The sequence below is a fragment of the Schistocerca piceifrons genome, chromosome 3 (genome assembly GCF_021461385.2).
Source record: "Schistocerca piceifrons isolate TAMUIC-IGC-003096 chromosome 3, iqSchPice1.1, whole genome shotgun sequence".
Taxonomy (NCBI): Eukaryota; Metazoa; Arthropoda; class Insecta; order Orthoptera; family Acrididae; genus Schistocerca; species Schistocerca piceifrons.
The window spans coordinates 82256509-82274328 of record NC_060140.1 but is presented as its reverse complement, the minus strand read 5'-3'; the positions used below and the strand labels follow the sequence as shown (position 1 = coordinate 82274328).

At 36.7% G+C, this 17820-nt stretch overlaps 1 protein-coding gene across 3 annotated transcripts in view; it reads right to left on the bottom strand.

Annotated features, from left to right (window-relative positions):
• Positions 1-17476, bottom strand: part of LOC124787775 (epidermal growth factor receptor substrate 15-like 1) — a 177375-nt gene extending 159899 nt beyond the window's left edge. For all 3 annotated transcript variants that reach the window (XM_047254666.1, XM_047254667.1, XM_047254668.1), the window contains exons 1-5: positions 17450-17476; positions 8809-8853; positions 5941-6174; positions 1335-1502; positions 1088-1198 (exon numbers count right to left, since the gene is read on the bottom strand). In XM_047254666.1, coding sequence (XP_047110622.1) covers positions 1088-1198; positions 1335-1502; positions 5941-6174; positions 8809-8853; positions 17450-17476 — 585 coding nt within the window. The remainder of the gene's footprint in view (positions 1-1087; positions 1199-1334; positions 1503-5940; positions 6175-8808; positions 8854-17449) is intronic.
• Between the last annotated feature and the right edge of the window lie 344 nt (positions 17477-17820).

Below are 17820 nucleotides of genomic sequence, written 5' to 3'. Positions count from 1 at the left end.
TAGATTCGTTCACCACGAAGATCTACGGTGTAGGGAAGGGACTGTTTGAAGTGGAATGGATGGCAGCTGTCATAATGGAGGTACTGTTGCTTGTGGTGGTGGGAGGGTGCATGGGACAGGTTTTACACCGGGGGCGGTTACAAGGGTAGGAGCCAGAGGGTAGGGAAGGTGGTTTGTTCCGTTACCCACCAGGTCTCAACCTCCGCTAATTTCAAGTTGCCGCCCCTCATACCTCACCTGTCATTCAACAACGTCTTTGCCTCTGTACTTCTGCCTCGACTGACATCTCTGCCCAACCTCTTTGTGTCTGTATGTGTGCGGTTGGATGAACACACAATTGCATCATATTATTTCCAGGTGGGTACTACACAAGATACTATTATTTTGGAAGCTTCAGACTTCCAGCAAATCATCAACAGCTAAAAACTGCAATTTTCACAATTACATTTCCACTGCCAGCAAATGAACAAAGCTACTTTCAAAATGCTACAATTTATCATTAATTCCACCACATATCAGTTGCCATATCACTATTTTTTTCAGTTGCTGCTCAGTAAACATCATCTTAGCTGTTTTGCCTTCCTGCCAAGCTTGGATGAGCCAAAGCTTTCCAACACTGATCCATGTCCACATGCACTATTGCCTGTGTCAGTCATGTGGAGCCAAGCCAATTATTTTACTCTTTTTACAAAGGCAGCTTTTTACCGACTTAAAATAAAATAACAGTTTTGTAAAATGGGAATGTAAACTGTTTGATAATTTAGAAAACAAAGGATGGATATATGTTAGAGGTGGCACGTTGATGTTGCCACAACAGTAAAATCTTTGATAAAGGTGGCTCCTATATAGTGAATACCACTGGGACTCTATCCAATTGCATCCAACAACAGTCTCAATAACAATATGTGCACTCTATCAGAAGTATAGGGGGATCAACAAAATCCTGGATAAAGATTTAGTACCCGAGATGTTTATCCCTTTGCATATCAGATGTTTAGCAAACACTATCATTTCTTTCACAATTCACTCTAAGCAAATGTTTAATAAGCTATTATTGCCTATAAACTGAATATACTATTTCACTTACCACCATAAACTCGTGCCTGTCCAGCATTCCATCTTTATCCATATCTGCAAGATCCCATATTTTTCCCAGTGTTTCCAGTGGCAACTTTGAATCCATTAAAACACCTTTAACCTATCATTTTGAATACTTATTAGGAAATATTCTTCAAAGGACAGAAAAAGATCTTTACAAAGATTAAGATATGTAAATATTTACAGCACTTTGAAAATTTTTAATATTTTTTGTGTAATGCACAATATGTGTTTACCTTATTTCCAGGGATCATTCCATTTAGAGGTTGTAATGAATCAAATAATTTATCATATTTTGCCTTTTCCGCTGGTTTTACAGCCCAGTCACTAAGTGATACAGAGCTGTTCATGACCGGTGGTGACATAAGGTTATTGTGAATTGTACTTGCAGGTAGAATATCCCCCTGAAAAAAAAAAAAGGAAGAATTCTGTCAGTACATGGCTACTGCTCCCTTAAAGAATACAGTTGTCTAATTATTGCATAGAAAAACGGAAAATATCTTGTATGGAAAAACAATTTCCAGCAAGCTGCTAGCTAACAGCACATTGAGTTTCCCCTCAGTCTCTCTTTTTTGTTTTTACTTCCGACACTGGTTCTCAATAACGGTCAATACTTCCCTTCTGAAGGCGAAATGTATACTACAGCCAATAAACTCACATAGAAGTAAAAGTGATATACTATCTTTCAGAACCAGTAGTTCCGTTACCAGGGAGGGGAGGGAAATGGGTTGGGGAAGGTTTACAAGGAAGGGCAGCTCACTCAGATCCCAGGGTAAATGGGACCCACGTGTAGTCATGATGGGGTAGTCTAATCCTTACTACAGGTGGATGTCCATCATAGATAAGAATTGTTAACTCCTTCAGAAACTGTGGTTAGTTTACTTCACAATCATTAGACAGTCAAAATAAATTGTAATAATTCTTCATTCAGATTACGTGCAACTAATAACTTTGTGAACAATGAAGTGACTAAAATATAGTAATTGTATAAATACATTCAAAACTTGTAAAGAAATAAAAAAAAATAAAAGCACTTCCTAACTGGGTGAGGATTTTGCAATGTATTTTCCAAATATTGCTATAGCTGCAAATGAACTAAAATTAATCTGTAAACAGTACTGTCTAAACTATTAATCCTGCTAATCCAAGCAGCATCTCAATAATGAGTTGATAATAAATGTGGAATATTGTTTTTCTTTCAATTGATACCCAAAGCATTTGAACTATATCAATGATTTAGTCTTTGAATCAGATCAGGCAATTAAGGGCATATTCTCTTTTGTATAATTTCTGACTCCAGTAAGTTCAGTATTGCATGACGGTCGGTGGAAATTACTATATAAATAATTCATAATTTCTACACTTCTATTCTGACTGCAACTATGCAAGTGGGCAAAAATGGTCTAGTTACATACTAATTATGTTAATAAAAAAGTTGTTCTAGTGTTTTGTTGTCAACATTTTTGATGCTAAGGCCCTTACAGTATTTTTATGGATCATCTATAAGCTGTAGCAACTTCTTGATCATTATCTCTCATATTTGTATTCTTGACTATTATCAAATCATAAGGGAGGAGGGGGGGGGGGGGGGTTGTAAAGGTTGGCTTGACAGAATTTTCTCTAAACAAAGAGCCCAGAACTTACCTGTTTCCAAAGACCTACATGATGAGAAAAAAATGTTATGCTTTTCAGTCTTTGACATACAGTCCCACATAAGGATAAGTTGTACATCACTGACAAGTCTGTGTCTTGCAATAATCGAACATTTATTCCAAGCTGAAAACCTGTGCTGTATCTTTAAAGAATTTCTTCTACTTCTTCTTCTTCTTCTTCTTCTTCTTCTTCTTGTGCCAACACCACTCCAATTCTACCGTGTTTGATGAAAGCTGCTTGCAGTATCGCTAACAATCTAAGTTACTGGTAAATATTTATAGAATAAAAATCTGCCTCAGCTGCTAGTAATTTTCTTAATTTATTCCACAGCCAGTTTCAAAACTCTAAGCTTCATCTTCAAGTGCTACCAAGTATTTACAAAAACATGAACATGTGGTGGTCAGGCCAATCAGTCATTGGGGATCACACCCACATCAAACTTTCATGTCGTGCTGTCCAGGTGGGTGCTGCGGTTGCTGTTCCTATGCTTGCACGAGTTTGTTTGACATGGGCCCAATTCCCAATGACTGATGAGCCCGACCACCACAATTACATTTTCATAATTGTTTGGTGGTACCAAAGCTGAAGCTTTAAGCTTCAAAACTGGTCACGGAATAAATTAAGAGAATTACTAGCAACTAAAGTGGATTTTTATTCTACAACTATGTTCCTCGGTTGCAGATGTTCACCTGATCAATAATTTTTTATTGGTAAATACATTTTTCACACCATTGCAACTCTAAGTGCCTTTTACAATTTTTTTCTTCCCTAAGTTCTTTCTAGGATATTTTGCCCATTGGGTGAAACTTCATTCTTAACATTCCCCTGCAGTCCAACAACCAATTTTAGTAATATCATATAAATTAGACTGCTTTGTAGTCCGCATTTCTCTCTTATATGCACATTTTTCTTTTCTTTTCTTGTTTTTTTGGTAATCTGGAAGAAAGATAATGGAATTTCCATTTCCTCCTCCTGAAAACTGGCCAGTCTGATCAATTTAATGAGTCAGAAAGGAGTTTACAGCTTTGAAATTACAAAGAATTTTTTTTGGAGATAACTTACAGAATCGGTAGATGCATCATTTTGTAGCAAGCAACCTCAAGTTTCACATAAAAGTGCCAAGTGCCATTTTGGTTCAACGTGATTACCATTTGTGACACAACAGACATCCAACTGGTACTCAATTTCTTCTCACATTTGTTGCATCAAATTGGGCATAACTTGTGCAAGAGCAGTATAGATTCAGTTTTTCAGGTCACTAAGCTTTTTGGTAGGGGAGGAACATACACACGGTCTTTAAAGAAACACCAGATAAAGAAATACACCGGTGACTAGACTGTGGTGCAAAGTAGCCACGCAACTGGCCCTTCAAGACCAATCCACCGATCTGGGAAGTGATTATCAAGGAAACCTCAAACTTCCGTAAGGAAATGAGGTGGTGCACTGTTTTGCTGATTGTAAACCATGCCACCTCAGTCATCTTCATTGATCTGGGGAATTAAAAAGTTTTCAAGTATATCCAGATACATAACACCGGTGACAGTTTTCTTGAAGAAGAAAGGGCTGTACACTTTCAAACCACATTAATTCTGGGGCTGCCATGAATGTGTTCCAGTGTTGCATGTGGATTTTTACTGCCTCATATTCTCAGGTTGTGTGTGTTCACCATGCCACTGATATGAAATGCTGACTCATTGCTGAAGATTATTGTGTTTAGAAATGTATCATTGTTCTCCATCTGGTGCGACATTTCCACACATTGTTCTCTATCTGGTGCAACATTTCCACACAGAATTCCTCACGAGCAACCTTATCTACATCACTAATGTGGTGTGCCACTGTCAATCTATATGGTTTGAAGTGTAAACATCAACACAGTACTCGCCAAACAGTCTTTCGTGGAACACCAGTCTCGTGAGGCACATGTCACATCGATTTTTGGGGACTGTGGGCAAAGCGCTCCCCAACCTTTTCAACATAATCAACACACAGGCAACCTGGTGATTTATCATGTCGCAATGATCAATCCGTCTCAACAAAATTCTTGAGCCAAGAATAATTGTAGGCCTGCTTGGACTTTCTTTAGTGTATTCAGTGCGAAATTTAGGCCGAACAGCTGTTGCAGAGTTCATTTCATGAAGCCAAAACACACAGCAAGCAAGCTCTGGACCAGTGAAAGCAGCCATTTTAACTGTGCACTTGCTGACATACATGGTGGAGCAATGGGGAACTGATTCACTACACGAATCAAACTTGAGGTTGTTCACTACATGACACATCTAATCATTCAGTAAGCTCTCAATAAATTTCTATATCGTTCCATAGTTGTAAAGTCCTTTTTGACTTGGCCTGTATAAGTAATTCAATGAAATATGGTACATGCAAAGTGGTCTCCCAATATAGTAAGTAAATTCTATCCCGTGATATGTGATGAACAGAGACAGAACTGTGAAGCTACATGTCTTATATTGCCAGTTATCTGATTTACAGTACTTTCCACAAAGAAAATAAGCTCTTTAAACATTTGAAGTTTTCCATATTATTTTCTGTAATTTGGAATTTCAAGTGAAGTGTCGCAAGCTTTCCACTCATTGCCAAACAAACTACCGTTGTTCCACTGATAGTCAATTTCATTCTCTCAAATTCTGCTTGTCAAAATTCAACTCTACTTTTTTCTCTCCTTACAGCCCCATCTTAATTATTACACCATCAGCAAATACCAAGGACCCTTTCTCATATTGTTTAAACAAGTGCTTGTAGAACTACAATTTCAAACAAACTTTATGTCTTTCCCTGGCACTGGGTGGGGCTCTCAATTTCTTACAAATACATGTGAGATCATTTGCTACTTCCTTATGCCATAGATAGTGGCACAAGAAATATCATGCACAATATCTATGCTGATGTGCTAGGTGGTAATATCATGTTTACACTCAGAGTAACCCCCGCAAAAGCTGCCAAGTTATATTGTACATACTATGCACAGGAACACTGCTAATAGTTTGTAGAAAGTGCAGTCAATCTTCTCTCTGTCTGTGAGTGAAACAAAGAGGATCTAATGGCATGTTCACCTGAACTATTCAATCATTATTCGGAATAAACAACAATATTACAATAGTCGGCAGATTCGCTCAATGTGTACAAATGTTTTAGTCTAACTGAACAGTTAATGAGCTATTGCTTTCTTACCATTTTTGGTGGTGGTGTATCCATCGTAATGTTCACCATATTTACATCAATTCCAGATTGAGCCAATGCAACAAGTTTCAGTGCAACAAAGAAACCATCTTTGTTGAGAAATCCTTTTCCAGCTGGATCAGCAAGACTCCAGACTCTGCTTAAAACAACATCTGATAAACCAGACTTTTTCAAGAATTTTGCAGCTTGTAAGGCTCCTATGGTTCCATCACTGGAGTGTTCAACCTGTAACAAAATCAATAACAGGTTCTGAATAATAAGTGATGAAATGGTCTATATTAATTTGCTCTGGCACAGCCAATACTATAAAGAACAGAATTCATACGGTAATCATTAAAATTATTGGGTTGAAATAGACATACACTCGCCACATTTCAAGTGTTCAGTTACACAGCAAAGTAGCTGCTATACCAAACACATTTAGACTAGAAGACTTCCCCACAGTTAATGTTATTTCTTTAAAGCAATGACACAAACAAATAACAAAAAAGTCTTGAAAAGGTGACCGAAAATAGTGTACCTCAAGCAGGATTTGACTAATATCCCCTGGGTGTGGTTGGAATAAACGTAAAATTTATTGGTCGCTAATGTATCACTTCATGTATAAAAATAATTAGCTATTAACATATGCAACACTACTGCTAAAACTTAGGTACCTAAATGTTTCTTAGTGTAACACTGCCACTAAATTCCCAAAAGACAGAATCATCTCAATGTATGTAATGAAGTCAAAACCAAGAAATATAATTGATATCATTTGCGCAAGAGTATAGACTGCAGCTAATGCACAATTTAGAACATGTGTCAGTGTTTTTCCAGTTATTAAGGAAATAACCAAAAGTAAGTACTGAAGGAATAAAGGGCTCCGTATATCCCCTCTCTTGAAATACAAACGCTGTTGAATAAAAGTTGATTTATTTGCCAACACGCAGTTCCTGAGTGTGGGCAGGGGAAGAAGTCTTCCTTTGGACAAACATAAATTTAAACACACTTTTTGGTTATATTTATTTTTGTGTTGCTTGCTTTTCAAATAGAATGATGTCTCATTTTCTATATTTTACTTTGCGCAAGTCTTGAAATGTGTGTGCTAGTGTTTCCTGAAAAGTTTGTATGGTTTTTATTCAGTTTTAAGAAATTGTAATTAATGTACTCTTAATGTGTTTATTTGGTATTGTACAGTTCAATTTAGGTATATAGGTGAATATAATTTATCAGAATCAGAGGTAGGTCTCCTTTTGCATATTATTTGAAGTTTGTGAGATGCTGTCAGTACTCGTTTGGTGGAGATCACGGAGTTGACTTTATCGTGAAGATATTGATACCAGCTTTATGTTAAAATTGGCTTGTTATTTCACTTTTCTGCAGCTACTGGCACTTCATAGTTGGTGGTTCTCTTGAAGTTCAGTTTAACTGTATACATAAAATGAAGAAAACTATGATACTTTAAGTTGCAATTTAGAGCTGTCAGAAATGATGTATGGTACTGAGCAGTTTCATATTTTTGGTGAGTGCATTAAATAAATTATGGTAGACAACATCAGCGACTGCCCTCTCTTGGATCAATTTCTGTTGTTACCCATGAATGATAACAATTCTAACATGACTTTTAGACATCTAGTTGATTCTGTATAAATTAATTAGCTTCCGGAGACAGTAGCCATGTGTGCATGAATTGTTGCACGAATGTGTGAAAATTCTACTTCTGAGAAGACTTTGGCCGAAAGTTTGAATATGTCTAGTGTTCCTTTCCTTGTGCCTGCCTGTGACTCAGTGCCTCCTTTATGCGACGAACAGCAATCTATCCTTTTCATACTGTTGGTTCATACTGGACTTTCCATGGTTTGAATTTATGCTCTGACAATACATGGATAGCTGATATATACGGATGCGTAATAAAACTGAATGAGGATGAAAGGTCACAAAAACAATAGTTTGCTGCCATCTGAATATGTACACTATCAACATACAGCTCATGGTACCCATTAAAAAGTATTCCCACAACAGTTAATTGGAAAGAAAAAATTAAGATAGATTCTTCTCTACTAATGAATACAGTTTCTGTGGATATGCATAATTAACACCAAAGTAGACTGTTGTTTCCCTTATATGTAGAACATTAATAGGGACCTTACACCATGACAAGCCATGACCTTAAACCTAACTGGCATCACTACCTTTGTGATGGGAAAAAGCACTAAACAAAACAACAATATCCAAGGTACAACTGGAATTATGATCAGTCAACCACACCCAAATTTATTCCTCTGTTTTTTTGAATCTTTATAGAGTACAGATGATAAAAGAACTGGAAAATGGAAGGCTAAGACTGCCTTATTGTTCCACCATACGTTGACTGCATTCGCATATCGACAGATGAAAACTGACTTCAAACACTGCCTCAAAATGCAAAAGACCTTTCAATGTTATGAAGTGATCTATAGATGAAAGAATATGTTGTCTCAGTTTTGGGGTTGTTTAACACGAATATGGAGGGAAATCAAGCAACCAGATAAAAATCTTCATCAGATATAATTGTCAAAAGACATTAACATTTTCCTACTTTGTGTCCACTTCCTTGCTACTTTAGTTATTGACAAGAAATCTGTCAGCATACCATATCTTATGTACCTTTGCTGCTTTGTCCTTCTTTCCCTTCATAGAAAAACTATCAAACACATCAAATATTCCAAATTAATCTTTCACTCGCAATGGAGTGTTTGTTATTTTCAAACTCCTTGGCAAATTAAAACTGTGTGCTACACTGATGTGCGAAAAATTTTATGGTGCTTTGCAAGAATGTTCATAGAAATCAACAGAAGTTGGTAATAAGAGAACATAACATTAATAAATCATACTCACCTGACTGAAGTATGCCTCGTAAACTGAGTTATGATTACCAGCCACCTAAAAGAGAGAGAAAAAAATAATGTTAAACTCTCCTTACTATATCAACAACACAAACTTTTCCTATTCTTTGGTACAAATTTCTGAAAATAATTCACAAGATTGTCAGATACATTGGTGTTTTCCCCTGATATTCTAGTTTGATGATCCTGTGACAACTATCGCCTTTATATAAAAAAGTTGTCAAAATGGAACACTAGGTTAGTGGGCTTGACACAGTATCAGCAAGGACATCGCAGTAAAACACATTCCTCAAAGGAAATTTCAACAACTGAGAAGTAGCCCAATTAATCTATGGCACTAACGCTTTCTTCTACTTATGTAATTACTCTGCAAACAACTGTGAAGCCCATAGCAGAGGGCACTTAGCACGGTATCCTGTTATGTTTTTGGAAGCGGATGAATATTCGATATGGCTCAGCCTTTCACCAGTGACATAGGAATATTGCAGCAAACGCCGTAAACAATATGGTGACTATAGCATAATATCAGCAGCAATTTTTTCAAACAGGCTCATCTACAGATAAGTGTGTACCCACATCCAGGTTTTTTTCAGATTCACATTTGTTGGCTCCACAAATGCACAACCAAACTGTCACCTTCCAACGCAATCTAGCCTTGAGCTAAAGCTACAGTTCAGTCTGACACCACATTCAGTCTTATTGTTTCCTTTCCTATGGGAGCAATATGTAGCAGGATGAAGAATATCTACAGATTTTTTGCTTAATAATGATCCTTTAAATTTTTTAAGTAGGCTTTTGCGTGTCTTCTAAAGTCTGCCAATTCAAGTTTTCCATCATCTCCATGACACTCTCTCATGAGCCAAACAAACCTGACCATGAACTACACACAAGGTGATTACAGAAATGACGAAATGTTTAAATAATTTAACCCACACAAATGTACTCATTGTGAATATCCCACATCGTCATGATTTACCACCCTGGTCATGTGTGAACCGCAAAATTAATGTTGCAAACGAGTGTATCACTGAAATATGCACTAACTTTAAGAATGTTGATATTGTAGACATAAACAGATTGGAGCGAAGGTTCCATACAGTCCATGGACTTCATTTAAATACACCAGGAAAGAAATTACTAGCCAAAAAAAATATGTACTCGCATTTCGAAGAAGAGTGAAGAAAAAAGTATAAGTGACAAACAAACAGAGATTAAGAAGTGTTTTAGACAGTTCCAAGCTGTGCCATCGGCCAAACGTGAATTACCAAGTGCTTCAAACCGATTACGCAAAAAAAAATCAATCAAGTCGTCAGCCAAACGAAAATTACAAAATGGTTTAAACCAAAGACGACAGATGTGGATGAAGCAAAACTTATACAAGCTCCAGAAGTTAACTCACCTGCTGATTGCCACCAGCGAACAGAAGCCACACACAAGAAACATACAGAAAATTTTTTAGGGTAAGTGCTGTATTAGAAATGCCATTAGATAAAGAATCAGAAACCATTTCAACTAAAGTTACTAAGTACCCAGATTTTGCTATACTACACCATAATGTTCAGTCACTCACAAATAAAATTTCCATGTTGGAAGCACTACTCCAGTATGCACTAAACATAGATATAATTTGCATTACTGAACATTTGCTACGAAATGACGAAGTAAAATTAACCTCAATCTCAGGATATAGATTAGCAAGTCATTTTAGCTAATGTTTTCCAAACATGGTGGCTCTGCTATCTTTGTGAAAGAACAAATAAAGTTCTGTGATGTCAGTAAAAGTTATATTGACTCAATTGAAAAAGACTTTGAGCTTTCCATTACCAAACTGCCAGAGCTTAATTTCATAGTTATTAACATATACAGAGCACCAAGTGGAAACCTGTCAGTCTTCATGAATAAACTAGAGGTTCTGTTAAACAAGATCAGTACACTAAATATGAAGATAGTGCTTTGTGGGGATTTCAATATTGATTTTTCAAAAGACAGCAGCAGCAGAGATGCTTTGATAAACATGAGCCACACATTCAATATGATCCCCACAATACACTGTCCAACAAAATTAACAGAATGCACAAATTCCATTATTGACCAAATATTCATCTCAGAAACAACTTACAGATTCACAAGCAGAGTACTGAGCATGGGTTATAGTGATCATGAGGCACAGCTGCTGTGTATAGAAATGCTAACAAGTAGCATCAGTTCCGGAAAAAAGAACCTTTTCTGAAGATAACATTAGAATTTTTAATCTCTTACTTGCGAAGGAAAACTGGGAAAGCATCACCACTCAGAACAATGTTGATAGCATGTACATGAGTTTTCAGAGCATCTTTGTTCACTATTTTAAGGTAGCATTTCCGAAAGTAGTAAAAACAGTAAAACCTAACATTAATAAGCAATGGGTAACTAAAGGCATAAAAATTTCCAGTGAGAGAAACAGATTTCTGCAGTACTCTTGTAAGAAATATAGAGTAACCCAAGAATTCGCAGATTATTCAAAAGCCTACAAAAGAATCTATGGTAGAGTAGTCAAAGAGGCAAAAATTATGTGGAATGACAATTCGATAAGAAACTCATCTAACAAAATGAGATCCACGTGGGGAGTTATAAAGAATGAAACTTGTAGTTCAGTGCCAAAGAAAAAGAATGTATCATTAACACTAGAAGGCTCAAAAGTCACAGACCCAAATTCAGTTGTGGAAAAATTCAATGAATACTTCACCTCACTAGCTGAAGACCTCATTCAAGTACCCTGTCAAGAACCAGTCCCCAGTTTCTCCAGCAAGTCAGTGACCTTCAATGCTTCTATGTATGTGTATGAAACAAACCCCAATGAAATTATAAGTAAAATTAAATCATTAAGCAATAAAATGTCAAGTGGTCTTGGTGAAGTACCTGATTTCATATTAAAAGCATATGCTCACCACATAGCAAACCCCTTGGCAAAAATTTTCAACCTCTCTTTAAAAACTGGTGTATTCCCAGATATTTTTAAAATAGCAAAAGTTTCACCACTGCTAAAAACAGGTTCTGAAAAAATATCAAACTACCGACTCGTGTCACAGTTAAGTTCCTTCTCAAAAATTCTAGAAAAACTCTTCTATAACAGGCTTTTAAGTTTCATAAATAAATATGCACCTCTTACAGTACAACAACATGGTTTTAGAAAGTCTAAATCTACACAGACAGCAATTTTCGAATTCTTAGACTGCATTTTAAAATCCCTTGATCAACATAAATTAGCTGCAGGTATTTTTCTAGATCTATCAAAAGCCTTCGATGTCCTGGACCATAACATTCTGCTCGAAAAATTAGAAAGACAGGGAGTAAGAGGTGTAGCACATAGCTGGTTGTGTTCATACCTAAAAAACTGCAGGCAGAAAGTATCACTTCAGTATGAATTCAACAAAATTAATAAAACAAGAAACAACTCCTTTCTTTCTAGGGAATTACCAATAAAATATGGCGTACCACAGGGCTCAATCCTAGGTTCACTACTCTTCTTGATTTATGTGGACGACTTAGTTGAATAGATGAGTCCCATAAAAACTATCCTGTTTGCCGATGACACCAGCATATTGCTCACGGGATCCAGTCCAGAAACTTTGTGGTCCACAGCAGAAAGTTCTATGAAAAGACTCTCTGAGTGGTTCCCAAAAAACAAACTCATTATAAATACTGAAAAAACTGTGTGTGCTGATTTTCATTTAATTCCTCCAACTAATTAAATGTCTATTCAAGCCCAATTAAAAAATGATCCCCTTGAAAATGTAAGTGTCACAAAATTCTTGGGTCTTTGGGTTCAGCAAGACTTAAAGTGGGACACACATATAAATAACTTGTGTAGAAAACTATCTTCTGTGTGCTATGGCCTAAGAATTTTAAAGGCTACAACAAGCGAAACAACAGTACTGCAGGCATACTATGTACAGTTCCACTCACTAATCCAATATGGGATCATTTTTTGGGGATACTCAACTCGCAGTGTAAAGGTTTTTAGAATGCAAAAAAGAGCTTTAAGAATAATTTGTGGCCTTAAAAAGATGGAGTCCTGTAAATCCCATTTTACTGAGCTTGGTGTTGTAAATGGTCCAAGTTTATTCATTTATGAAACTATCTTGTTCACTAGGGACTACCTCCTGAAAACAGGCAAACTGCTACAGAACAAAAGTGTACACAACCATAGTACCACAAGGGAATCAAATATACATCAAAAATATCACAGAACAACCACCTATCTGAGGAGCATAATTAACATTGGTGTAATACTACACAATAACATACCAGAGGAAATACAAAATACTACTCATCCAATATTTAAAGCTAAACTAAAGGCATTTCTAATAAAGCACTGTTTCTATTCTGTCAGAGAATTTCTGAATAAGTAACAAAATTAATTGTAGTAGGTACCTAATTTTAATTGATAATACTATGTATTATTGTAACTTATCTTTGACCTGTCCAATATCAATTGTACAATTTGTGCTATATGATAAAACTGGACCAATAAAAAATCAAATCAAATCAAAGTCTGCGACTGACCTTACCTATGACTGAGCCTAAGGAATCTGTCCATTTAATGCCACTACAAACTGCTGCACGCATATATTTGCACAAATTGCTTCATTATTTTCCCCCCTTTTCTGATTTTTTTCTTTTTGTGAAGTGCAAAATTTTACGTTTCTGTACATTTAAAGAAGTGGCCAAACTTTGTATAACTTTGAAATCTTATCAAGCTCTGGGTCAATACTGTATAGCTTTAATTAAATAGTATTTCATAAGTGAATCATATTGAATCGTGTGTGAAAATCCCAGATGTTTTTGAAACTGTTTGCCTAATCATTAGTACACAACATGAACAGGAATGCTCTCGAAACACTTCGATGGTGCATGTCAAAGGCTACTACTTCTTCTGCTCCTGACTCTCCAGCCAAGATAATATTCTATGTCCTGCCTTCCAAGACCCATAAACCCAGTAACAAATTTTGTTTGCAACCCCATACAACCAAACTTTTATTCATAAATTTTAGTGTGGTAATGAATAAAATACTTTTCAAATGCTAAGAAATATGGCCACTCGATTTCCTTGAGTCATTACTTTGAAGATGTCCTGGGAGAAAACCACAAGCTGGTTTCATGTGATCAATGTTTTCAGAATTAACAGTGGTTGGGATGGAGAAAATAAGCCTGTTCAAGATATCTCACTATGTTTGATCTCAGATTATGTTACTAGGCTTCTACAACAGATGGCTGTTACATCAGATCTGAAAGCAGTTTTGCAGGTTACTTCTGTTACCTTTCTTGTTGACCAGTATAATCCTTCTTCCACCCATTGGGTACAGTTTTTTGTTCAAGGGCTGTACAGTGTATTATGGTCAGGACTAGTTTAAGGCCCAAATGACACATTCTATCACTTCGGGTGCCACAACTTTAAGATTTCTACATACGATGTATCACAGTTACTAGCTTTCGCATGGGGCGTCAAGTTAAGGGCATCCAAGTGCAAGATTTGTATACAGTGCTGCGTAATCCATGTCGAAGCAAAAACTGACATGGGTGAAAGAAAAGAGGGAAAGGGGGAGTGTGATGCCAAATGATACGTCAATTGTAAGTAAAAAATGTTCTTGATCTAGCCTAGATTAAAACGGGAGCTAACTCTGCCACAAATTCTGCATAAATCAGATAAGAGATCCCATCAGGGCCTGCAACTTTGCTCAGTTATTACAACTTGAACTGTTTCTCGATGCAAGACACACTAGTATCTATACCATTTTTCTTTGCAGTGGTGGGAGAACTAAAGTGGGGCAGTAACTTACATCTGTATCTTTCTTGGTCATAAAATATTTTAAAATAGATTTCAACATTTCTGCTTTTGCTTTGCTATGCTACCTTTGATTCTATTTCCTGCATCTTCTTGTGCCTCGATAGTAAATTCTGGTGCCAATGACGGCCTTTACTTACAATCAGATTTTCCCTGGGTTTCATGAGACTTTTCATAAGATTCCACTACAGTAGCCACTGAAGTTTTATTGTTTCCATCTTGACAACCAAATGAGTTTCATTCAGCATCCCTTCTCTAATTATGCCCATAGGCTTTGTTTTACATCTACTATGCAGATGGCACAATTTCTCTCAAAGAGTGTGCCATTTTCCTTTTATGTCAATCTTACTACACAGACAAGGGACTTCCGCTGATGATACATAAGAGAAAAAGTACCACCACAGCTGTATCTTGAGAAAGTCTTTATTCTATCATGACTAGTTTCAGCGGCACATTACCGCCATCCTCAGGCGCCACCACTGCCAAAAAAATATTCGATTTCCTTGATGCATTTACTGTGGGACCCTTGACACTAGCACACCTGGGCTAGCTTACATCAGGAGTCTACACTCAACACAGTGTTTCTTTTGCAGTCACTGTAGATCATGGATGGTCCCTCCTTGCATGAATTGTTCTACTAGACACAGTTATTTAAAGAACTGTGAGGCAGTCATTACTTACAGCATTTTTGAGCAGACACTAAATTACATGAATAACATGAAACAGCCAACAAACTAGTGATTTTGGCTACTTGTCATAGTGCTACTGCCAACAGTATGCCCTTGCTTCTCTCTGACAAAACACTGGTCTACTTGATATATAACCATCTGAGATTAACAAGTTTCAGCCTATTTTACAGCTTTCAAGAATAGTGTTAGCCTTCAAAAACTCTGCTCTTCTGCAAATGACTAATATAAATATGGGTTAAACAATTAATAACAAGCAATTTAAACAAATATTCAAAGACATAAATTAATTAAGTAATAGCCTCTTGCTATCAAATGGATTGATCCTGCCCCAAAAGGATAATTTATGACGTGTGAATTTTGCACTGTCACAAATGGACTCATTCCTGACATGAACTATAATCATTGGGAACAGCTGACAATACAATAACTTTTCTTATATGCAGACATCAGTGGTTTTGATCACAATACAAAAGAGCAACCAACTGAAGAAGCAATACCCTATTTTTCCCTTCAAGTGATAGCATTCCTCCTAATTTAGTACATCATATTAAGCTGGCAACTAGGTAGCATAGTGATATTTTCTTGTTAGTATAGAGTATAGATTAAGTTTCTACGAGATGCCCCTTTTTGTTCTTGTGTATGCCTTGACTCGTTCCACATCCCTCAATGTAGTTCTGGATGGGATCTACAAACATGTCGAATGAATAGATGAATGTTATATTTGATAACTTGGTTTGGGACATGCTCATAATTTAAAATATAAGTGATGTGGCTTCCACAGAAATATATTTCAGCAGTGAACAATTAAAAACAGAAGTTGTTTGTGAATAGTTGCGGGCAGAGCTACAATTACTTGCAGAATGCTGTAGAAAAACAGTCTAATAAAGTCAATTCAAATATTACAGTGGTGCAAGAGCTTGCACCAAGAATTCTCATATCCAATTTGATTATGATGCTGACCTGGTTGTCTATGCCTGTCTGCCACTTTAAGCACATACAGTTTTTATGAGAGTTTACATAGTACGCAATGAAAGACAAAGATTGATCACAAAAATCACTTCATCTAATGTCCTTCCAGCAGCATTCAAGAAAATAGCAGTCTGCCTCCCACGTTTATATCATATGACGATTACATTCAGAGAAAATGGTACTCTCAACTGCAACTCAGTTGTGAGGCTGCGACTAACTGTAGTATCAATCGCAATGCATTATTCGCGATTTTCATTATTTGTTTATCTGATCTCCATATAAAATCAGCGAAGGGGTTCTTTTACTATCTATTACTATTACACAATGCATCAACCGAAAACTTAGCTTCATTCACGCCGGTGACAGTTCGTGATTTAAGTCTTAAAATGCATTTCCACAAATATAATGCTTTATTGGTAGTTTTCGTTGTAGTAGACGTTCAGAACGCAAATTCAACAAGTCTGCTGCAAAACCAAGCAACAAGATTACGTTATCTTGCAATACGATACCAGTCCCGTTTTGTGATACATTACTAAAACAATGAACCCTTTGGCGATTACAAACACACAAAAATTTTCAAAAATGACGACCTTACAATTAAACTGTTTCACGATTCTAAGCTCTGAACTGAAATTTGTGTCATTCAACAAAGACACATTCGTGGGCTCGCGTCCGATTCATGCACGCAAATTCTGTCACGCTAAAAAAGAAACATCAAAACTATGAACATGCAAATCTCTGTTGCCTCATAGGAACAAAGATTCATCACTAAAACTTACAGTAGAACAAAAATTCCGCACAACCTTTTGGTTAGGGGTGTGCCTGTCAACATTCGCTCTCCGAAGTAAATATTAAATGACAGATAAATACTGCAGCTCCTTAGCCAACGTTAGTGTGTCTTACTTGCTCGAAACAGCAGTCAGCATTGACCAGAGTACTTTTCTTCTGAACAAAACTTAAATCTACTCCATCACATAGGCAAAATATAGCTGCAGCTACTCGTTTAGCACCCCAATACGCAATCAGGTCTATGCAATATTTGAGACATTCATTCAGAAGTCTAAATACCGATGAAAAGGCGTTCAGAAACTCCGCGAGGATAACATAAATATAATTTAACGTCGTTACGTTAAGAACAGCTCCGACTCTACCTGTGTTGGAGACGGCAACGACGCCATCTTCTTGAATACTACTGAAGTAACGTGATTGGTTGTAGTATACAGCATTCACCAATCGGAAGGACAATCAATAAAACGTCATTTTTGCAACTCCGGCGCAGTATTGAATACCAAATAATGCGCTCAAATTTAAACTTGTATTAGTTGTGGAATAATAGCACAGCCAAAACTATTGATTGTCCTAGTTCTGTGAACTAGGCTGAAAGTCTGTAATCCAATGAACAGTCTCACTACAGACCTATAACATTATCGAGATCAATTACTCTATTGGTTTGGCGTGACACCTGCGTAAAGGAATGGGTTTTTGTGTACTGTTAATTCCCTAAGTTAACAACTTCCCTATT